Genomic DNA, 24,753 nt, shown 5'->3' with positions numbered 1-24,753 from the left:
GGGAAAAATGAAAGGCGGAAACAACGGAGTTATTGATTTATAGTTAAGCTTATTCATTACCTAAAAAGGATTTGTTTCATATCTCTGATTTTACTTCTGTTGCTTACCTAAAATGAACTCGTTTTCTCACTTATTGAATCAATTTGCTTTATATGATTTTCCTCATTTTCTTCTTCTTTTTACTATTTACAGTTTGTTAGCTTTTGTTTTTACTCAGTTGTATGTGTGTGTGTTCCTTTTTTTTTCATCACTAGTCAAACTTGTTTCCTTATGTTTTCCTTTTCTGATTTTCCAGTGGTCGTCATCCGAACCTCATTCTTCACAGAAGATGAAGCTCTCCTTGTCAGTGTCAGTGTGACTTCTGTGTGTATTGTTATTTGTCTCGATTACATTGTTTTTGTTTTGTTTGTGTGTGTGTGTGTGTGTGTGTTTTAATATTACAGCTCTTCCCTTTTTACTCAATTATAGTACGAAACAAAATAAAGAAAATAAACTTGTCTGCTCGCGCTCTGAATTGCTTTACAGTGTGTGTAATGCATTTGACTAACTAGGGAGATCAAAATGAATTATCTTTTTCTCGATATCATTAAAGAAAAAAACTTGCTTCAGATTTCAACTATTTCGAACGTAAATAATCAATATAAAAAGTGCCCTCTCTCGTTTTCTGCCTTCTTCTTCTTCTTCTAATATATATCGAATTATATAATATCTTGGTTGCCTCCTTCTTCGCGTTAAATTATCTTCCGTTTTCACTAAAAGCAGGTGGGCGTGGCAAAACAACAAAAATCTCTTTTCCTCTTAACTTCTTTTCTCCTTCTCTATAAGCTACGGATTAAGATTTAAAATAAATAGACTGAATAAAAAATAAGAAATCAAAACGTTTTTTCCTCTCTCTGTCTGTCTCTCAGTTTCTTGCTCTACTATGTGTAATTCTTCGAACAAACAAACAAAAATCGATCTCTTTTCTATTCTCTTCAATTACTCGCTAAGTATTGGCATTTTGTGTTCTAATTACTCTTATTAAATCGTTTTTCGCTTACTTGTTTGTTTTGTTGAAAATAAACTCTCTTCTTCGCGATTGCTTCAGTTTCTCGAATTTCCGCGAATTTTCTCGTAATTTCCTTAGTTTTTGTACACAAGAATTCATCTCTTGTTTTCTCTTCTTCTTCTTTTTTTGTTTCTGAGACTCGTCAAATTTCAATTTGTTTTTCTCTTCGATATATATTTTTTGTTTTCTTTTCACATTCGTATAAACAAAAATGGCCGTGTTTTCTGCAATGTGTATAGTTGGGAAGTTGGGTGAAGTTTAAGCATAAAGATGTCTATTGCACGCTGTCAGTTTGACATTTCAGTTGCGGTTTTCCTTTCATTCCGGACCCTGTTCGGTTTGGTAAACATTGCATCCGAGCGCCGGTTTTCGTTGTGAATCGAAGTTTATCCATAAGCAAATTGCGGTGTGGGTGTCGAACCTCCGGAAATTGGCGTTTGATGCCATTGTTTGCCAATGGGGGGGCCCTCCAGAAAAGAAAACTCCAATGAGTGTGTGAGCGGTAGCTGCCACTGCATGGAAGGTAGTCAGCTGGCGTAGGTCAGTGGCAGTAGGAAGTAAATTGCGATTGAAAACAATACATTCGTTCTAAAATAATCTGTGCGTAGACGAAAAATTGGTGAACGGAAAAAGTTTGGCAAATTGAGGTTATGATGGCCAGGGCGTGTTTTGATTGACAGTCGTCAATGGTCAAGAAATGCTAATCCTTTGACCTGTTTTCCGAACATTTGCCAGTCAAATTTGAACGGTATATGCAATGTAGAGTAGTGCCGAGGGGCGCGACTTTTTCTAAAATGCTTGATTCGCTAGCGCTAAATTTTGGGCATTTTAAGATTGAGATTTAGATGTGTTGTCCCCCTTGAGTAATTCGCTGACAGGATAATACGCTGAAAATATAAATCACATTTCCGATGCAAAATATCCATTAGAATTTCACATAACTTTCATGTGATCTCATAATTGGGAATCGTACCACGAAATCACGTGAACCTTATGTGTCCAATGAAGTTTATGTGATTTATCACATAGAATTCATGTGATCATGTGAATGTTATGTGAATTTCAGTTAAAAATCATTTAATTTGTTATATGAAAAATATCATGTGCGTTCCCAATGGAAATTATATGAAAACTTTTTTCAGTGTAGGATCTTTTGGTTTGCACGGCCAATGAGATCAACCCAAATTTGAGTTTAGTTTATTCATAAATCGCAAAAAGTGCAGAAACTCAGCGATGAGTAAATTTGCCTCATGTTTCTCCAGGGTTTTCAAGGAAAATATTTCCGAATATGAGAAAAGTAAAGACTGGATTCTCTCAGTCAGTTGGTACTATTCCTAGACTTAGTAAAAATGTAGTCAATTTTCCTCATTCTCCGGCAGATTTTTAAGATGTTCCACAGAAAACATGAGGCAAATATACACGGCGAATGAGAACGACTCAAATTTGAGTTTAGTTCACTCATAATCGCCAAAAGTGCACGAACTCAGCGATGAGTTAATTTGCCTCATGTTTTCCCAGGTTTTTCCAGGGAAAAATTCCCGAATTTGAGAAAAGTAAAGATTGGATTCACTCAGTCTATTGGTACTACTCCGAGACTGAATAAAATTTTCGTCAATTTCATCATTCTCCGGCAGATTTTTGAGATGTTCCACAGGAAAACATGAGGCAAACTTACTCATCGTTGAGTTCCTGCACTTTTTGCGATTTATGAGTATACTGAACCCAATTTTGGGTTGATCTCATTGGCCGTGTACAGCCGTGTATAGAATAGCTATCAAGTGGAAAATGTTGGCGCAGGAAAACAAGCAAAGGTGCAATTTACTAAACTAAATCAGTGTTGTTTTTTGAAGCTATTAGTTCATTCAAAACAATTCCATTGAAAGATAGCTGTAACTTTACGATTACTAATCGAGATCGCTGTTTCTGTTCCGTTTCAGCTTATTAGTGGTTCCTGAAGGCCCAAACGGAAACGGTAAGTTTGACAGTTGTCAGAAATGGCATCAAGATGCCTAGCCGAAGTCGATTTGGTTCTAACTAGTTTTCAATCCTTACACAGATCGGGCTTTTCCGCTGCCGCTGTCATTGCGCTTGGGCCTTGATTGTCTTGGATGTGAAACCAGAAAGAAAATCATTACCAAAGGAAAAGAAGCAACTGTTGGTAAGTCCTACTTAGAAGTTTACTCTATTTTTAAATAACTGTCGAAATATTCATTTTGCCCATTGACGTTGACGGCACTGCCGAGCAAAGATTGATCGTTTGTTATGGAATTTTTCGGTGGAGTGAAACTAAGGAAAATTCCGCCCTATTTCAGTTGTTTTTGGGATTGTACCAAAGGATTAAATAGAGTTACAGAGTCACGGTCAAAGCGGAGGACGGCATTAACATAAAATTGCTCTTTCACTTGCGCACTTTGGAATAACCGAGGCACAACTCTGGTGGGGACGTGCTGTCAAATCAGCCTACTGATCATCTTGTATGAAACTGGTTCCAAACGTAAACAAACGCTGTAGGTTTCTTATGGCTTGTTTACGTTTGGAACCAGTTATGCGAGGTAGGCGACGATTGTTCGTAGCCGACAGCCACCTCCCCCCTTGCAACAACTCTAAACGACACGGCATAAACTCTTCGCATGGTCACCTAAAAGTAGATTGTTTTCATGCTTATTGGTACCAAGGTTTTTAAAAAATCGGTATTTACCGATAATCGCTCGTCTTCAATTGAAGGAAGGGTCGTCACTACGAGCCCATCTTTTGAAGTTTGAGGACCCTGTTCGGCAACTCCGAGTGGTAGGTTCAAAACTTTAAGTAAGCGCTGTCTGTGCAGCACTCAGTTTAACTCTTAGGGAGTCCTATGATCCCCTCCTGACTGCCCTCGAGAACCTACAGGAGAATGATTTGACCTACGAGTTGATGAAGACCCGGTTGTTGAGTGACGAGTCGAAGCGTTTGGACAGAGTTCAAAGCTCCGCATCTTCTGGAGAATTTCGTAAGAAGTAAGGAAGCGCGAAGCTTAGCGGAAAATGTTACGCCTGTGGCAAAAGGGGCCACATGAAAAAAGGTTGCCGGAAGAAGATCCACGCTAATGTTGCCACCGAATCACGATCTGTGATGTTCTTGGCGGACAGCGGAGCAAGAAGAACAAGTTGCAGTGAGAAGTTTGAATTTCTGCTAGATTCTGGAGCTATGGTGAATTTGAAGCAACATTTCTCGACCAGCACCAGTATACATCAACGTAGCGAAGAACGGAGAATCTCTAGTAGCTTCTTCGTCTCGGCCATATCTCTCTTCCAGCATCAATATTGATCGCCGAATTAAGAACCGATTCAAGACAGGAGATAATTTCGTGGCCCTGCGTCGGTCGGTAGCAGAACTAATTGGTTCCGACTATGCCAATCACACACACACACCGGTACACTGATGGTTCCCGATCCAGATCGGGCGTTGGCATCGGAGTATCCGGAAGTGGTATACTAGCAAGCAACAGCCTACCGCCACAATGCTCCGTTTTCTCAGCAGAAGCCGTCGCAATTTTTCATGCGAATCAACCAATCCTTATCCTGACTGACTCTTACAGCGCGATCCAAGAAGTCTGCTCCGCAGCTCCATCACACCCGTGGATTCAGGCTACCGTAAAGTATTCCCCGATTAGCATCGTCTTCACATGGATACCTGGACACTGTGGAATACCTGGCAACGGGACAGCGGATCACCTCGCTGGATCTGGACCATCCGGCCCCAGGTTCACCGACAAAGTACCGCTGCAAGACGTCAGGGGATGGGTCAAATCAACCGTACACAAAGCTTGGAACAACCAGTGGTTTAGCACCAGGGAACCTTTCATCCGGAATCTGATGGATCAAAGTGTCCTATGGAGGCTTAGGACTGGACACTGCCGGCTTTATTATAACTTCGACGGAGGACTCTTGCGTAGGAACTGCGTGATCTGCGGGGTTCCGGCAACCGTCAAGCACGTCCTCTGCGTCTGCCCCGAGTTCGAAAATCTCAGGGAGACCTGCGGGATCACTTCGAGCATCCGGAACCTTCTCAGACACCACTCGCCTGCTTCCGACGCCCTCTTAATATTCCTTAGAGAAGTAAATTTGTACCGTGGAATTTAGACAGTTTTTTGTTAGCCACTTTTCTTTTAACTGTCGGGACGGCTCCGCACGGGATGAGCCTTTGGACCTCGTGACGGTGCCGCTTTGTTCAGATTAATGTTACGTGTTTTAATTTGTAATTTCTCTGTTTCCAAAAGAAGAGCCAGGAAGGCTGTACCTTACAGCTTTAGTAGCCGAAGAGGGGCACCACATGGGATGAGTCGTTCGGCCCTCATGATGGTGTCCATCCGTATTAGTTAATCAATTAAGAATCAACTCTGTACAACAACTCCGTAGGAGGTTCTCCCTCTGAGACCTCACACTCTCGACTAAGAGATGAACTAGCCTTCGGCTAAAAATCTCTAAAATAAAGATTAAAAAAAAAGGCTGCATGGTCACCCTGGCACGTAACAATCAAGTGCATTTCAAGCCGGAGAAGCTGAAGTTCTGCAATCTGTGTGTACAGGGAAAACACAGCCGAAGTCCATTCGTTGGAACAAGAGACCGGGCAACTCAATTGTTGGAGCGTATCCACTCCGATGTATGTGAACCGATTGAACCAGCATCTTGAGTTGGACATCACTTTTTCGCTCCATTCGTCGACGATTATTCTCATTTTGCTGTGGTGTACCTGTTAAAGAAGAAATCGGAGGTGTTTGAAAGATTTCAAGAATTTGAAGCAATGCCTACAGCGGCCTGTGGAACGAAGATTTCGAAGCTCACAGTAGATCAAGGGCGTGAATATTGCTCGGGCAATCAGAAGAAGCAAGGGGATCCAAATCGAACCAACAGTAGCTTACTCGCCGCAGCAAAACGGGGTTGCAGATAGACTTAACAGAACTCTGATGGAGAAGGTACGTACAATGTTGATAGGATCCAAAGCGCCAAAGTCGTTGTGGTGTGAAGTCGTATTGACGGCTGTTTTCCTCGTGAACCGGAGCCCAACCTCTGCGTTATCAAATAGTCACACGCCAGCTGAACGTGTTTTCGGATGTCAAGCCTATGCGTGGGTGCTGAACCAACTTCGGAAGAAGCTGGACGCGAAGAGCCGTGAGCTGCTGATGGTCGGATACGTACCACAGGGTTACCGATTATGGGCCAAGAACAGCAGGCTAATCGTGATTGCTCGTGACGTCACGTTTAACGAAGAATGCTTTCCTTGGACTAACGATACTAGACACCTTTCTCAAGAGCGTTTGGTGGTTCCTCTATTCTACGGGTAAGAGGGGGAAGATAATAAGCTGACCAAGCAGATCATCGACGATACCGTTCCATATAGCTAACTGGGTAGTCTGATCGAACACATAGCATTTGATGCATCAAACTACCCAGTAGCTTCCGATATGACTTGGTGCATCGGGAGTGCAAATTTCCGGGTAAGTTACTTGACTATCTTGCCGGCTTTAGATCAACTGCTGTTGATTGTCTCTCCACGTCGGATATTCCCAAAACGTACACTGAAATTGCCATTCGTTACGACCGTGACCTGTGGTACCAGGCGGTAAACGAAGAGCTCAACTCCATGACAACTAACAACTGTTGTAGGTGTGAAGCCACTCAGAACGAAGTGGGTGTTTCGGACTGAAGCGGATATGCAGATACCTGAAGCGAACAAGCGCCATGGGTCTACAATTCAAGATGAACGAAGGTAGCAGACCACTTGCCGGATTCGTAGATGCGGAGTGGGCAACTGATAACCGCAATACAGGTTAAACGGGTTTCCTGTTTAACCTGTATGGCTCAACGGTGTCTTGGGCCAGCCGCAAACAACCAACTGTTTCTACGTCTTCAAGCAAAGCAGAATACGTTACGTTCGAAGTAGTTCGGTTAGCTGGAGTACTAGAAGACCTCAACGCCACGACATTAACAGATCCTGTCACACTATACGAAGATAATCGATGCTGAATCGAAGCGGATTAAGCACATCGACAGCAAGCACCATTTCATCAGGGATCATTTGGCTGCTGGGACCATCAAATTAGAACCGATTTCCACCACTGAGCAGCAGACAGATCTCTTCACAAAAGCTTTGGTTGTTTCATGGTTCCAATACCTCAGAAGCAAGATTGAAGTCACCGATTGATAGGGGATGTTTGACGAACAAGTCATCGGTGTTCAACGAGGACCGTTCAACACAGCAACCCAAGCTTTTCTGCTGTACTGTGGAGACCTTCTTTTTTGTGTCATTCCTAACTCAACATCCATCCTTACCAGACGTTCAATAAACTAGTTATAACATAAAACTGATCCTTTCCTGGCTATCGAGAAATACGGACCTCAATATTAATGAAAGAGAGAGTCGAGGAAGAGAATCGATCTATTTGAAAAATGACGCGAGATTTGTTTTTCTTCATTAGTGGCTGGATGTTGTCGTTTTCGTCTTGGTGGGGATGGTTTGAGGATCAAATGCAAAATGATTCTGCGCTAAAGAACGTGTCGTGTTGATTTTTACACACAGATCGATGGAAACCTTCCGGCTCTTAGTAAGTGTTCAATTTCTAAATTCTAACAAGAGCTCTCCGAGAATAGCTCTCCTGGCAATACGTTGAAACGCCCCGGCGGTATAAAATTGTAGAAGATATTTGAGTTTCACACCCTCGTCCATAACCTCAACTCAACTCGCTTTGGCATTGTGGGAAAGATTAATGCGCCAAACATTTTTTTTTAAATTTTACTTCGACTCGGCGCTCGTGCTGTCATTGAGATCATTGCTGATTGTATGTGTATGTGTGTGCTCCAAATCTGCCGTTATGCAATATTCCTCCTTCTAGACCTTTAAAATATTATGTCACATCGGTTGCAAAGTCACTTTAATACAACTAAAAACAAAAGGATAAAACCACTCGCCGAATGGCATTCAATAGCTTCACAAATAAGGAGTTAGCAGAATTCCACACACAAGAAAAATTAGGACATTTTTCACACATTCCCATATTCCTGTGAGTATGTGTGTGTGTGTTTGTTTTTCAGCGAAAAGCTTCAACTTTAGAGTAAGTTTGTTTGATTTTGTGTATTATTTTTATCTTCTACACAGATTGCTCACTTTCCACGACATTTTCGTTTCTATTTATCTTTTTTAGGTTTCTTTTTTTTTGTTGTAATATAGGCACTGTTTTTCCATCGTCTTAAAATTTAGTTTCACATTTTTGTTTTCGTTTTTTGTTTTGCTTTAAACTAGAAGAAACTGAAAGGTTCCTTTTTTTTAACCTCCGAAAAAGAAAAACGAAAAACAATGATTTTCCTGTTTTAAAACACTACTTGAAATAGTACAGTTTTGTGTCAGGATGCAGTAGAGGCTTCCACTTAAAAAAATAGTTTATACAGAACGGCTGTCTCTCACCTCTCTCCCTTTTCTTTATATCTGCTTCTATTCGCCACCGCCGCCGCCGCCACCTCCACTAGGTGTCGCACCAGTAGCAGTGGCTGCTGCGGCCGCCGCCGCCGCTGCCACCGCAGCAGCAGCAGTGAAGTCTTCACCGCTGATAAATTCCTGCTTTACCGACTTGCGGGCGGCGACGGCGGCAGCTGCTACCGCTGCGGCGGCCATCAGACTATTGTAGTGGTGCTCGTGGGGGTCCACCAGTACGGTCGAGCTCTGCTCGGATTCAGCGGTTGTTGTGGAACCCTCCCCAGTTATTACCAGCTGTTGCTGCTGCTGCAGAGTATCGACACTCAGCGCTAGCGCTACCGCCGATTCGTCAACAACGGCCGATAATGCAGCACCAGCAGTAGCAGCAGCAGCGCTAGCGCTACTACTACCGTCTGCAATGCCGACGACCAACTCTGCCCCTCCTCTGTTATCGTTACGATTACTGCTAGCGTTATTGTTATTGTTACTATCGTTACCGTTATTGTAGTTAGTAGTACTGCTATGATTACTTAACATTAGGCTACTACCGCTGCTGTCAACATTCTGCTGGTGTTGATGCTGCTGCTGTTGCTGCTGGTGGTGCTGGTGGGCGGTGTGGGTTTGGGAGTTAATTTCATGCTATTCCTTCACCAGGCGGTAGATGTGATGCTGGGCGCCGTGCTCTGACGTCGACACCTCGAACACAAATGCCACGCAGAGCAGGGTCTCGTCCGTTTCCTTATTGGAGATGACCTGTGGCAAACAAGATAAGAGGGCATAATGAGCACTCCCCTGAAGGATTGCATTAGGTGCAACACATACCTGCAGGATGGTGAAGTTCTCCAGCACGCTGTTCATCATGTACTTCTCGGGCAGGTGCTTCAGCTTGTTGATGAAGTTGATCATGTAGTCGCACATCGGCGACCGACTGATCCGGTACACGTACCGACCGTTCTCGAAGCGGGAGTACTCAGTTTCGACTTTTTCCACGACCTGCTTGCCAAAGGAGCACACCTTCGTCGAACAGGTAATCACCATGTTGTCATTGCTTTCGTAACTGGTTGTGAGAGAAAAAGAACATAAGAACAGGGGAATCCCTGGACGAGGGAACGTATGATACTCACTGACTACTGACACCGTAGAACGCGCCGGCATCGTTGACCACGTTCGTATTCAGGTCCGCCCAGAACTTAACCAGGAAGAACGCATTACTCGGGCCCTTCTCGTAGAGTTCCTTAAGGCCACCGGCCTTCTGTGGGAATTTGTCGTAGATCTCCTTCACCTCCACCGACTCCAGAAGCGGGTGGGCCGGCTGATCGCCTATATGTACAAATAAGTGCTTGTGGTACTGTAAAAAAAAAAAAAAAAACAATTGTTAGCCAGTGTTGCCATCGTTTCGATAATCGACCCGCTACTACTCACAGTATCTTCAACACGCATCTCCAGGTAGGCGCTGTACTCGACGAGCCGGAACTTGTGCGTCGCTATCGCTCGGCCCTCCCACGGGTGTGCCGCCTGTAGGCCACTGTCCGAGACGGCCGTGGCTGTCTTGCCCATCGGACCGTACGCCGCCTGGGCGAACGGTTTGACGTCCTGTGATGTGCTGGGCTGCAGACCGGGCTGCCAGAATTGCTGTTTTCGGTGCGAAAAAGGATAAAAAAAACATAGGTTGAATTGAGGTTAGGGCGTAACGATTGCAGTGGGACTTAGTGGTAATCAAGGGTTAGTGTGGGACAAAATCACAACAGAACAGAACAAACACAACTGGCGGGATGGATTGTTTGTTAGGACGAAAATGGGTTGGGCTGTATGTCACGGGTTGAATCCAACGGTGGGAAGGAGAATACTGTTTTGAATTTTTAAACAAAATCATTGGACGTCACTGGGAATGTCCATTCGGAATTGAACTCAGATTTGAAGCCATGGGCCATGAATGAGACTGGTCTGCTTGGGCTTGGAGATCATTGAAATTTTATACCAAGCTTCTGGTGCAATAGTCTTGTTAAAAAGTACACGTAGTATGTCATTTTGAATAAAACGCCAGACTGAACTGACTGATCTAAGATTTCCGTAAACTAAGGCTAAGGTTTGCTATTTAACACTCCGAACACGATGCCTCCGGTAAAATTTGTAATGGAAAATTGACAATGTTTGAAAAATCATATAGATTTTTAATCTATTGATACCGGATAAATCTTTAAAGTAGGTAGTTTCAAATGGCATGAATATATTTTAAATTCCTCGATAAATGGCTGAGCTATGATTTTTCAAACATTGCAAGTTTGCTGTTACACATTTTTCCGGAGGCATCGTGTTCGGAGTGTTAAAAATCCTTCGATGTTCTATTCTTTTTGATGTTGCCCTCAATGTTTACTGAGCTTACCTTCAAAGTCTTCTCGAATGATCACAGCTCTATGAGGGTTCCCCTAAAGTATTTTAGTTTGTCTCCACAGCATTCTTGAATTTCTAGCTGAGATTACTTCTTCATTAACTAAATACCTAAATTTTACCAGGAATTCAGAAAACTCAGGTCCTCGTTGATCTCTTCCGAACATTCTTGAAAACTCTTTAATCTTTAACTAATAGTCCTTTAACTTCCTCTTCACGTGCTCCGTGCTTTCCTCTTCAACTTCAAGTAGGCCCCTACACTGCCTATGTCCCATATGGGAAAAGTAGCCATTGAGTTACGAAGTGCAATTCCCATGTCAATATTTGAAAAATCATAGTAAATTAATTGCATGAAGCTTGCATATTTTGTTGTCAGAGAAAAATATGGCGATCCAAAACGCAGAACTGTAACTTGTCCTCCAGACGATCGAATTTCAGGATATGACTGATATGCGATTACTTTGCTTAGTGGGACAAACTAACTTGATGTTGGTTTGACAGTTTTCATGATCAAAGTCCGTAGTTTTATCAAGTAATATGAAAGTAGATGCCAATTGATAGTGGATAACGTTGTTATCTTAAAATTGACGAAAATCTATATGGGACTGATATGCGATTATAGCATAGAGATAACTCTAAGACTAGTAAGTCCCGAAGAAAAGTGTTCAACTTTTTGGCTCAACTCTGGTACTATCTTCGGTCCTAAGCTAATCGATGCACCCCTCGAAACATAGGAAAATTCACGAACCCCTCATTTTATCTGTCAAACTTTCATAGCGAATCAAAACAAACATAGTGTACACACTTAAAATTTTTTGCCGAGGTTCCAACAGCCGAGTAGTTCTGCAATTTATTTTGCTGAGATTCAGTGAAACAATTGCCGAGACTCAGCTAACAAATATTATTTTGCTGAGATATCAGCTAACAAACAGATACTGTGCAGATATATCAGCAAAAGTAAATGCCGAGGTAATCGGCTGATGGAGATTTTACCGAGCTAAATTAAGTGTGTAGTACTGGAATTTATACTAGAATGGGGTACGGTCATCGATTTGCTTGGGACCAATAGGCTAGTCAAGTAGTGAGCCAATTTAAAATCGTTAGGTTCGAATTGATTGTTGGTTATAGGCCGTACAGTTTTTCAAACTACGTCAAAAAGTTCACCAAGGTTCTCCGTAAAGTTTCCTATTATAAGTCATTCGATAAACTCGTCCTAATCAATTTTAAAATCCTTTTCTAGCTGTCGTCAAATTTCAAGGTACTGGCAAGTTTGCAAAAATGCAATATCGCACGACAGCCTAGTGAAGTGCAGGAAATTTCTGGAGGAGTAAAGGAAGTTCATAGTCCAGTCAACAAGACCTGTAGAAAGTTGAAATACAAGTGAAGTCCAGTAGCCTTCATCGAGAAATCATTCAAATATCATAGACTCAATAATTTAACCCTGTACTGCCCAAATTTTGACGTAGACTACGTCGTACGGGACGGTACAGGGGATAAATCGAAAATCTAAAATTGTGACCGACACGAAAAGGTGTTAGGTTTTGAACGCTTATTACTTTGTCATTTATAGATGGAATTAAAATTCAAATACACCAATCGGTAGGAAATAACTCAACGAATCTGCTGAAATTTTCCATTTTTTATTTAGAAAGTTTAAAAAAAATGTGAAAAATGAAAAGTGATAATTTTGTTACTATTTCCATGAAATAAACGTTAACGTAAAGTTGCCATAATCGAGTACCATTTGTTTGCTCATCGTTCTGCTTGAATCTGTAAAGCTATAAAAGATCGCTGCTTTCGCGCCACCGTTCATTTTCGCATTGGTGGTGAGCGCCAAGCAGTAGCAACATCATCGTCAAACCAGGAGTGCCAGCCTCCTCAAATCAATCCTATACGTTGACAGTAGGCAACGTCACGGGCCTTATGTAAATACGACCCGCCTGACGTATACATGGTGGAAAAGGACGGAAAATCGTGTTAGAAGCAGAAAGACAAGAGCAGATGATAGCATCAAAAACATGGCCGCCAGTCAGGCCCCTGTGACAAACAAGGAAGAAGTGTTAGTTTATTTAATCAAATGAACTTTGACGATTGTATATGGCAAGTTTTGCTATAATCAATCTTCCGCATGTTAGGAAATCAATTTGGCAAAGCATTTGTGACCAGCACACACCTTCCGGTCTTATGAAACAGATCCGAATTGTATCCAAATCTACCCGTCAAAACAGTTAACTTTTCATTAGTATTAACGGCAAATAACTCACCAACACTAGCGGACCGTGAGTACTTGCTCATCTATACATCTTCGCTCTTGATCGCCAGCGGTAAAAAACTTCCTTAATGAGGAGACTCACCCCTTCAACGAGCTGTTTTTGCATTAAGCTCAATCTGCATTATCCGATCCGACTGGCGATTTTCTATATAATCTCACGCTCTCATTTGTAGATAGTCGATCGGTTGATATCGAGCAGACGTGGGATGAGCTTTAAGCTAAGAACGATGTCGCGGTACTGAAGCTCATTTTCGCATCGGACAATGTAGTGAATCGATCGCCTGAGCAACTAGCAGCAGCAGTATCTCCAACGGTAAGAGGTGGAACCTTTTGACTCGGATTGAACAATCGGTCCTTCTCAGGACCACACATTTGTACAGATAGAGTTAAATTTTTGTGCTAAATTGGCAGTATTGATGGATTTTCAGTGAGAAAACAACACTATTTTCCACTTGGGTCCCGTCATTTTCTAAAAACATCTACCCTCTATAACGAACCGTAATCATTTTCACTCATCCTCCCGTGTAACAGGAAAATTTTCGCATATAAGAACTACTGTATTTTTTTCATTTCATCAACGTTACTTAACAACCCCACTTCTAATAACTACCACCCCTTCCCCATCTGCTATTTCCATGTCCACCATGTAACCAGCAAATTCCGATTAGCTATTTCCCGTTTTTCCCAGGATTGCTTCTGCATTTGAAGTCGTCAAAATTTGTCAATTTGTCAAACTACCTTGAAAAAGTTAGTTAAAACTCTGTACAGGATTTTTATCAAATGTTATCAACTTTCATTTATAACCATTTCCTCTCACAGGTTATTTTCAGAGTTTCTCTAAAATAAATTTGAGATTCTCTCTGAGCGTCTCTTGAACATTATTCTAAATTAAATTTTGGAACACTCCAGACAGTTCGAGGAATTCATCCTAAGATTCGCTTTGAAAGAATTCACTGAAGCTTACTGTTATTATGTTTAAAATTAGTCTGGATTCTCCTTAGAATCTCCATGCAGTTCACCTCAGAATTGTCTTGCAATTCTGCTCATAATTATCCTGGAGCTCTTCTCTAAATTCACTTAGAATTCTCTAGAAATTGTTCACGATATTCGCTTGTAATGATTCTCGGAATTCTCATAAAACGGAGTCTCAGAATTGCTTTGGAATTTGATCTCCTTGGTATTGATCTATGGATTTTATTGCAACTCTCTTTAGAATTAACTTGAAATTATCTTTCAAATTATCACACCATTGACTTGGAGTCCATGTGAAATCTCTATTAGAGTTCTTCAAAAAAATCTGTTAGTATTTTTCTATGAAATACATTCTCCAGACTTCTTTCTAAAATTCTCTTAATATTTAGTTCATAAAAGTGGCTGTATCCTGAAAATCCAGTCCTATGGTCTTAAAATTGGTCCAGAATCTTAATTTTAGTCCTATTTGTCATCGAAATAGACGGGCTCTTTCCGGATTTCCCCATTTTCCGCCCCCCCCCCCCCCCCCTGCAATTAGTGAAATATTTCTATTACTGATTTCTCTATCACAGATTACATTTTTTCTATCAAGCACTGAAATTATCAGACTGTTTCTCTATTTATGCTTTTAGATTAGCATTGTAAGTCCCTCCTACTTGGAGAATTATTCTATGGAACGGCTTGCTATGCCCCGCCTCAATTTTAATTACCCGGATTTTTTCCGATGGGGCGGGACATAGTAAGCCGTTCCTTAGCATAATTTTCCATGTAGGAGGGACTTACAATGTTAGTCTAAAAGCGTATATAGAGGTACCGTCTGATAATTTCAGTGCTTGATAGAAAAAATCGAAATCGAAATTTGATTGCGTTATAATGAACGATGACATATCAAGAAACATTGCGTTTCGTCCTAAGAAGCATTGATCCATTCTCTTCGTCGACTTTCTCTTTCGTTAATAACTTGACCACATAACCGTTTCTTGTTGTTTTTGTCGTATTAGATGCTAGATGAAAGCTTCTTTTATCGATCTGTGTACTGAAAATACCTGGGAATGTCTTAACATGGCCGTGGGGATACAAAGAGAAAGTCGACGAAGAGAATCTGTTAATGTTATTTAGGACCTAATGCAATGTTCAGCTTGATATACGTCAAGGCGGATTTTAGGCAGCTCCCAGGTCAAGAGTTTACTCGACTACTGGAAAAGGAAAGGTTCATGATTAGTTTAAGCAGAAAAAGATGTCAAAGTTCCCGAAAAAATACTTGGTTTGACAGGCGATTTGCACCTGTGGGCTGAAAAGTTAAATTTTCGTGAAAACTGGCATTGTCAACCAAGATATTTATGAAAAGAATTGTTTGCAAAAACGATGGCTGCCTTTTTGAAGAAACACAGTTGTTCCGTACTGTTTTCCTGTCACTACGGGAAAATGACTCATGAAGCTTTAGTGTGATAATTTATTAGCTAGAGAATGGTCTTAGAAGAGGGTAGGTAGATAGTTCCGTTAGAGTACGGCAGTATGAACATTGAATAGACTTTGAAAATGAGCGAAGGGCCATGAATGCGACAGTACAAAGTCAAACGCACATTTCTTTGCCTAATCCGTACGATGTTTGCGGAGATTTGAAGTGTGTTTTCAAATCCGAGGGGGACGACTCTATCTACGATGCAAAAAAGATTGTGTTTTGCTGTGGCTAGCTGCACGCACGCTGAGTAGATAGAAAGAAGATTGATGACGATTCTGAAGATTTCCTGCAAAAAGATGATGAACGATGCAAGTAGATACGACAAATGAAAGAAGATTTTTCGAAGATTGATTCGCTAGTGTGAGATTTGTTGAGCATCTAAACTTGAGATTTAGATGTGTCGCCCCCCTCGTTCAAATCTATTTGCGGCTGTGGAATAGTTCTAGCGACGTTTCATCACTACCTAAAGGCCCACGTAACCGAAAGCATTTCCAGTCGATGGTGTGTGTTATAATGCAATTCTTCTTTACCCAACTATTGTGTTACTCCTACTACTCTAACGGAACTATCTACCTACCCTCTTCTAAGACCGTACTCTAGCTAAAAAATCCGAAGTCCGAATATGGACTTGGAATTCATTCAGTGCATACCATTGAACTTTGACAGACTTTTATCATGTAACAAGATGTAACACATCGTCACCTCGCTGCAGTGTATAACATTCTTAACTTTGTTCTACGCACGGATTTTGCTCGTTACATCTCCAAGGAATAATTCGAATTAATAAATATTTGGTTATACATTATTGTACCCTCATTCGGAGGCACCGACGCCCTTGATGAGTGGTAGTGGTTTGTTAAATTCGTGAAGTGCCGTGTTCTACTGATAGCGTCCTCAACTTACGCGGAAAAGCATTGTTTCTGCTAAGAATTTGTAAGCTTTATTAGATAATTATCCTTCGAATACTTCACACGGTGGTAATATATTTTTTTCGTTTCCAGGATAATGCTTCCAATCGCTATCACTTGCGTGACTTCCGTGGCCAATACGTCGTTATCGATTGCCACTGTTGGCTGCATAAGGAGGCCTTTACCTGAATGAACAAGCTGACCCGTGGTGAAGTACGTCTATACATATTTTGAAATCGCCTGGTCAAGTTAGGTGGTAGGTAGTTCCACGTTGTATCAGTATTACCCACGAGATGGCTCAGCAGCTAATCCAGGAATGCCAAACTTCCACCTGAAAGCATTCGGTGGTGACGCATCCCAGTGTTTGGAAAGGTTCCACCTACGAGGGCCAGAAACTTAAGCTAGTCGACATCTCTAAAGAGCTCTTGACGATACGGATTGAGTTAAAAGTGGGGATTGTGATGAGACCAGATCCGAATCTAGATTCATAAGAATCGGAAAATCCATCGATGATGTACTACAGGCCTATGGATCAACTGGAACAACCACTATAACCGTGAAGCAACAGAAGAAGACTATCTATTTCAGGTTTTCGGAAAAGTCCTTCCCGGAGAAATCTTCTTCAAGTAAATTGGGCCTAAGTACTCTTTTTGTGGAAATGTTTAGAACAAGGTTTTGTGATTTTCAGATACCCTCAATAGCTCCCATCTCAAAATTAACGTTCGGCGGAGCCAATACCGCGGATATCTAGATAGAGCTGGAATTAGGGCCTAACAGCTTTTGTAAATAATGACTTCTATCGATGATTTCTAGAACCAACATCCTCATCGGGTAGGGAAAGACTTCCCGTATCCGATGGTTTTGTTGGTCTGGGTGGGCGTTCCTTGAGTTCCTAGAAATCATCTATAGAAGTAATTGTTTACAAAAGTTGTTACACCCTAATTCCAGCTCTATCTAGATATAATCCTACCTCCAGGCCGACAGGAGATCCAGGAAGAAACGAGCTTAAGACAAACATCCAATTTTGAGTGTAGCATTCAAAAGTGGTGACAATTTTCCTGTAAACAAACTCCACCCGTGTTGCCAAAATTGCAAAATTGGAATTGAGCTGTACAAAAATGATCTGGCATTTTATTTCTTCTAATATTAATCCCTCCTAGGTAACCCACTGCAGTGAATGATAGGTTTTATTTTACTCTAGTCGCACTTGAGCGTAGCAGTAGCAGCAGCATCAGCAGCATTAGCGATAAAGTAAAAAGATCTATTAGTACTAAGACACATCCAGCATAAATTCAAGTAGCAAAGCAAGTCAGTGCAGAACAAGTGCCAACGACGACGACGACGACGAGATCAAATTGGTGTAATTATGATTAATTCGAACCCATGTTCGATTGTTTGTAATGAACGAGCTAAGAGAAGCAGCAAAGTAGACCTGATGTTTATTATTAGGTGTATAACAGCAAAGCAGCGCGCAGATGATGATGGAGGAGCGTTAAGATGAGGACCACAAGACACTCGGGCTTTTGATGACGATGATGAATCAGAGTCTCGCACATGTTATTGCTTTTGACACGATTCATCAGCGGAAAACAAGTTTCTGACGAACAGGTTTTTACACACAGTCGCCACTCTCCTAGCCTGCTTCGCGCCGTCGGTACGCTTGTGCTAATGTTGATGGGTCATTATGATTTGAGGTTAGATTATCGGAATGACAATTTCAATCGAAGAAGCAAGTGTGATTCAGCTGCGATTGCATAGTCGGTATGAAAAAAAACTAGATTGTGGTGATTGTGGTGAATTCATAACTGTCAAAGCACACTTGAAATTGTTAAAATTCCACGGACAAATTATCACTTGCTGCAATGGCAGCAATAGATTAGAGACAGAAGTCAAATCGGTCGATGTGATAATTTCTGGTTACAACTCATTTTGGGCGGAATCAACCGGAATAGATTTGACCGTGCAACAGACCAGACTCAGCTCGTAGATTGTTCTCTCTGCCATTTGAAATGCGAAAATAGCTTGTACGGGAATTAGCCATTCGCATTCAAGTGTACACTAATTGAGATAAGGAGGTGTTATCAATCGCGGCACGGCGAGTTGTTTTGACAAAAAATCTACTAATTGTCGCGATGCATTTGGCATCGATTTCAAGCAACCCTTCAATTCCCAAATGTATGCAATCAACTATGCTAATCGAAACCCTACAGATTAAAATCTGAAAGCCGGTTTTAAACCTCCTTCCGTCTTCTCCTTCTTCTTTTGCTTGTGGTGTCTAACAGATTAATAGGTCAAATCTTGGGTGTTTTTGTTCAAACCTGTTATTCCACGCCATCTTCGATCGTGTCACACAACAAAACGAGCACGGGTCTCATCCGTCCGTCATCCTATTAATATGCCTTCGATTTCGACGCGGAACTTTACGCAACCTCAAATTAGTGTGTTTAACTGATTGCTGTCAAAAGCCCCCATGGAAAAGAGAAATTTACACGCGGATTCCAGAGTTGGGCTGGAGCTATATGATGGAAGTGAAAAGAAGATGCGATGAAGCCCTAATCACTATCATCAAGCGAAGCAATTTATGCCTTACATCAGCCCTAAAACGAGAGGAAGCCGCACAACCCTCGTAATTAGGTGTACTTTTCTATCATTTTTTTTTCGATTGTGGATGTAGCAGCAAAAAATATGTGTGTACGTTATTTAGTGTGCGTAATTGGACCTGCCTCAAATTTGCACCACCGAACAATGACTGTGGAAGATTATCGACCATTTGAATTTATGACTATCTGTTTGCGTTGTGAAATGAAATAGAAAAGTATAATTGCTTGCAAGCGTTGTAATTTTTTATTTTTCATAAATAACATGATTGAAGCATCTAAAATCAACGTTTACATATTGTATAGTGACAATAAGCTAAAAATGTTTGTTTATGGATTAGGCATTGGAAATTACTCAAGTACCATCGCCCTCATTTATAATTTAGTTTGGCGATTACCTCCGACATGACGAGATGATTAGCTCTCTTTGCTATGAATTAAATTCACATTGACAGTCAATAGCTTTGTTCAATGACCCACCTATCGTACTCGCTCGTTGATTTTATGTCAACAAATAGCTGTCAATCTTCTCAACACCCATTTGACCTATAGTCGCTATATTCATAGTCTAGCGGATAGAATCTCGGGAACCAATTGAGCTGTCAAATAGCGGAACCAATCAAGCGTATCACGACCAACAACAGAAAAGAGCGCATCAGCTATTACGAACAAAACTTCGGAAACCTTTTTCAATTGTTGGTCTAAAATATATTGAATTGGTTCCGCTTTTTGATTGATCGAAATTATATCCGCCAGACTATGAATATAGCGACTATAATTTGACTCGATTCGCCGATTTTCTTAATTTTCCGACAAAAGACTTTTAACATATTCTAATTGAGAGTATAGACGATTCTTGCTTCTTCTTTTCTGAAATCGTACATGTCATACGTAAGAAAAGCGAATTAGTTTGTATCGCGAATTGTTTCTACAAACTCGGAGTCGCTCGTATTTGGCTGAATGAACACCAGTACAACTCGGAGTAGCTTGGATTATAGTCGCTATATATTTATAGTCTGGTGGATTTTGTTTAAAATTTTGATTTGGAGATTTTTAGCCGAAGTCTAGTTCATCTCTTAACCAGTCTAATTTGTTAGTCTGGCGGAGAGAAAAACCAAACAAATGGCAACGTAAATTTTCCAAACCAAAACGCTATAACCACACCAATTTTGCCTCGAGTTCCGGCAGATTTTTTAGGTTTCTCACAGGAAAACATGAGACAAATTTACTCATCGCTGACTTCCTGCACTTTTTGCCATTTATGAGTAAAGGGTGATACGGTCAAAATTTGGTCAAGGGAAAACGCGTGTAAATCGGTGAAATCGTTTATTTAAAAAATCAAATTAAATTTCTTTTTCAAGTTCAATTAGTATAAAATTCAGGAAAAATATTCAGTTAGGCTTCCGCTTTTCCAAATCCGAATTGCCGGGCCTTACGCTTGACCCCTGCCATCAGATTTTGTACAGCCACCTTGTCCACCTTCTTCGCCGCAGAAAGCCAGTTTGCCTTGAACTGCTGCTCGCCCTTAGCAGTTTTTTTGGTCTTCTTTAGGTTCCGCTTGACAATAGCCGAGTATTTCTCAATTGGGCGGAGCTCTGGCGTGTTGGGAGGGTTCTTGTCCTTGGGAACCACCTGCACGTTGTTGGCGGCGTACCACTCCATGGCCTTTTTACCGTAATGGCAAGATGCCAAATCCGGCCAAAACAGTACGGAACAACCGTGTTTCTTCAGGAAAGGCAGCAGACGTTTATTCAAACACTCTTTCACGTAAATTTCTTGGTTGACAGTCCCGGAAGCTATGAAAATGCTGCTTTTCAAGCCACAGGTACAGATGGCTTGCCAAACCAGATATTTCTTTGCGAACTTTGACAGTTCATGTGCTTGAAAACATCTGCTACCTTTCCCCTTCCTTTTGCCGTATAAAACTCCTGTCCCGGAAGCTGCTTGTAGTCGGCTTTGACGTAGGTTTCGTCGTCCATTACCACGCAGTCAAACTTCGTCAGCATCGTCGTGTACAGCCTCCGGGATCGCGCTTCGGCCGTCGTATTTTGTTTATCATCGCGATTTGGAGTCACTACCTTCTTGTAAGTCGATAGTCCGGCTCGTTTTTTGGCTCGATGCACGGTTGTAGACGATACACCCAGCTTATTTGCGGCATCTCGGAGAGAGAGGTTAGGGTTTCGCTTGAAACTACCGGCAACTCTCTTTGTCGTCTCAGCGGCTTCCGGTTTTCGATTTCCCCCCGATCCAGACTTCCTGGCTGTCGACAAACGTTCCCCAAACACTTTAATTACATTTGTAACGGTTGATTTGGCAACTTTTAGCGATTTTGCCAACTTTGCGTGCGAGTAGCTCGGATTTTCGCGATGCGCGAGCAAAATTTTGATACGCTGCTCTTCTTGCTTGGACGGCATTTTGACAACTGAAGAGTGAATTCCAAAATCAAAATAGGAGCAACATTCTACACACACACCTTCAAAATGAGGGGTGTTCAGGTTTTTTAAATGCAAAATTGAAAGAAATACGTCAAGTTGATATTGACCAAATTTTGACCGTATCACCCTTTAAACTGAACTCAAATTTGGTTTTATCTCATTGGCCGTGTACAACTTTGTCTCAGACGTCATTTCAATTGCAAGCGACATTTAAAAGTTATGATTTGTTGAAAAATATCAAATGGGAATAATTCTCGATTAATTTTTCGACAGGACGTATCTAATTTTGTAAACAATGCATTTGATCGTCGATTTTGGCGCCCACGCATGCTAACACTACCATCAGAGAGGGAAAATTGGCCCCTTTCCTGTAGTGGTGTTAGTATGCGTGGGCGAGCTACCAGTTACGCCAAACGGACGATCAAATGCATTGTTTACAAAAGGGCCCAGCTCTGTATAGATTTGATTCAAAGCGAACCCCACACGTATCAATTTATTGACAATAATATTAATTATGTGAATACAGAATTATTGTCAATACCGATGTATTGACGTCAACGATTATTGTCAATAAAAGCAACCGTGTAGGGTCCACTTAACACGCTCTCACATATCGCACCAATACAACCGGACGTGAAAATCTCTATAGGGAAATTCCTTGGAAGCTTGGCAAATACTCGGGAAAATTTTCCCAGCAAAGGCCGACAAATGTATAGTAAAAATTCAAAGTTTTTTAAAGTGAAGTTTAGGGAGCTAAGTGAACACTCACAAATGACGTAGCATTTTTTTTTATCAATTTTAGACAACCCCTTCCCTTCTCGTAGCATTTTGCTATACCTATGCATGACCGGTCACGACTTCCAAACACCCTCCGTCCTCCCTTAAATCACAAACGAAGTGACAGACGGAGCGGCTCGAAAACTTTGGTGACGAACCTGCTATTGTAATTTTTCAGTGTACCACATGGCAACGCTACTACCAACAATCAATACGAAGCTATCGGTTCGAAATTGGCTCACTACTTGACTAGCCTATTGGTCCCAAGCAAATGATTAACGCACCCCATTCTAGTCGAAATTCTAGTACTACACAATGTTTGTTTTGATTCGCTATGAAAGTTTGACAGATAAAATGAGGGGTTAGTGGATTTTCCTAGGTTTCGAGGGGTGAATCGATTAGCTTGGGACCGAAGATAGTACCAGAGCTGAGCCAAAAAGTTGAGCTCGTTTCTTCGGGACCTTCTGGTCTTAGAGTTACCTCTATGCTACTACTGGATTGAACCACATGGCAACACTAAATGTACTAGAATGTTTTGGTTCTATCTCTTTCACTCTACTCAAAGCTGAAATGCCTAAAAAAATGACAAAATGGTACACTCTTTGCACACTGTCAAAGATCATTGAACACAAAATCAACTTTGTTCAAATCAAAACAAAAATACGAGCCCATCTGGTGACTGATGGCACAAGCTTATAAGAAAAGCGAACAGCGTTATTTTAATTGATTTCTTCGCCAGTTAGTCGTCTGCAACTTCGTTTGTGCTTAAATGCTATGTGATTTATGCATGTACCATTACATATGGTGTTGACCTCATCTGCAGATGCTTATGAACGTTTCAGTGCATTGTTATATCATTTCTGGACTCTGGAAGTCTGGGTACAATATAGAAAAAAAAACGGAGAACCTCTATAGAAACTCAATGATTAGGGCACATCCTCCAAAGTCTACCCGCATAAACTATAACCATAAGAAGCGCGTAACCACCAATTCGGGATATCATCCCAATTTTATGTGGTATGGACGAACCATCTATGATATCGTTAGTGTATGGTACCAGTTTATTAGGGTATTCCAATCAGCCTTGGATATTCTTATAACCTATAAAGAACTTCTTCAGGACATCTGCTATTCCAAGTGCGGGGTTACATTCATCTAAAGCAGTTTAAAGTGATCGAATGTCCCTGCTGCTCGAGCGTGGTTATTATAGAAAAACCAGACATTAGATTTGTAAAATCGTAGCTGAGTTCTGTTCGAAAATCGGTCGATCAACCATACAGTTTTGTCAGTCGTGGCAGTGATGCCAGTTTGTATGAAAGCACGTGCTGTTGTGGTTAGTACGCAGCATTCATAGCGCACGGGTGAACACGGACATGTAAGCGTGCTCGTTAGACATTTTTTATGCATGTGTGTGTGTGTGTATCAAAAGAACAACATCGACTAGAAGCAACAGCAGCACCGCAGTAGCAGCAACTATAGACAAATTGGCGGACGCAACAAAAACAAACGAAAACGAAATTTTCCAGTTCCGGCTTACACTAGAATGTATCGACGATGGGGGCGGTGGCGGTGGCGGGGGTGCCGAGAGGTGCGGGTGGTGGGAAGAAGGGTGATGGGGGTGGAGGTGGTGATGGTGGTGGTGATGGGCATGGGGATGTGGATGCGGGTGGTGGTGTAAGTGGTGAGGAGGATATGGAAGACAGGAAGGATTCGCTAGGCTTAACCCTTTCGCTGCTGCTACCGTGACGATCTGTGCACTAGTCATACCGGCCATGGGGCCCGGCGGGAACATCTTGTCTTTCGGTCCCAGTACGCCCGTGTGGTCCTAGGGAGTGGGGGGTGGGTATTTTGAGGTCAGTAATTAGTCTTTTTGGCGTTCGGGGTCAAGTTCAAGGATCTAAATAAAAAGGTAGGACAATTCGAAATGAAGTTGAAAGCTAATTGCTCGTACTCACCACTTTCATCTTGGCCTGGAATTCGCGCAGTTTCCGTCTCGCTAGGACCTGTATGTGAGAGCTGACCTGTTTCCGCGTCCGCGTCTTGCCGGTTCGCAGTTTGATGTAGCGGGCTATCAGTTCGTTGCGTCCTGTAAAGTAAACAAAAATATTAGGCATTGTTTTCCACAGCATGCTATGCGACATAAGGCAGTGGTGAATTCAACGGAGATGTCAAAACAAGGCTTGAATTGGTGACTTTAATCTTCCACAGAGTCGCCTGCCATTAATCTTTGACGAAACGGTATGCAAAGTTTGGTCCTCTCATTTCTACCCTCTTTCGCATCGGGACACTTTTCTCACTAATTAATTTCTTCCAATCCAGAATGAACGATAGCGTGACAAAAGATGAGGAAAATTCCTTCTCCTTGCTCCAGTGCCACACCGTCACCCTCAGGTCTCTTGGCTCATTTATTGTTATTTTTATCATTAACGTCTTCCTGCTGTTCCTGGT

The 24,753-nt window shown here is 41.7% G+C and overlaps 1 protein-coding gene across 3 annotated transcripts in view; it reads right to left on the bottom strand.

Moving 5' to 3' along the window:
* Nucleotides 1-8,429: 8,429 nt before the first annotated feature.
* scalloped (TEA domain transcription factor 1 homolog scalloped) overlaps nucleotides 8,430-24,753 on the bottom strand; it is a 303,834-nt gene continuing 287,510 nt past the window's right edge. For 2 of the 3 annotated variants that reach the window (XM_065216802.1, XM_065216803.1), the window contains exons 4-9: nucleotides 24,261-24,391; nucleotides 23,843-24,130; nucleotides 9,917-10,126; nucleotides 9,619-9,842; nucleotides 9,317-9,551; nucleotides 8,430-9,247 (exon numbers count right to left, since the gene is read on the bottom strand). In XM_065216802.1, coding sequence (XP_065072874.1) covers nucleotides 9,134-9,247; nucleotides 9,317-9,551; nucleotides 9,619-9,842; nucleotides 9,917-10,126; nucleotides 23,843-24,130; nucleotides 24,261-24,391 — 1,202 coding nt within the window. In that variant the 3' untranslated portion in view covers nucleotides 8,430-9,133. The remainder of the gene's footprint in view (nucleotides 9,248-9,316; nucleotides 9,552-9,618; nucleotides 9,843-9,916; nucleotides 10,127-23,842; nucleotides 24,131-24,260; nucleotides 24,392-24,753) is intronic. The other variant, XM_065216805.1, reaches the window with a different exon arrangement.

This window comes from Ochlerotatus camptorhynchus, unplaced genomic scaffold (genome assembly GCF_037179485.1).
Source record: "Ochlerotatus camptorhynchus isolate MF236.1 unplaced genomic scaffold, CSIRO-AGI_Acam_v1.1 ptg000067l, whole genome shotgun sequence".
In the NCBI taxonomy this organism is placed as follows: Eukaryota; Metazoa; Arthropoda; class Insecta; order Diptera; family Culicidae; genus Ochlerotatus; species Ochlerotatus camptorhynchus.
Note: the sequence above shows the minus strand (reverse complement) of the source record. Positions and strands in the feature narration are given on the sequence as shown.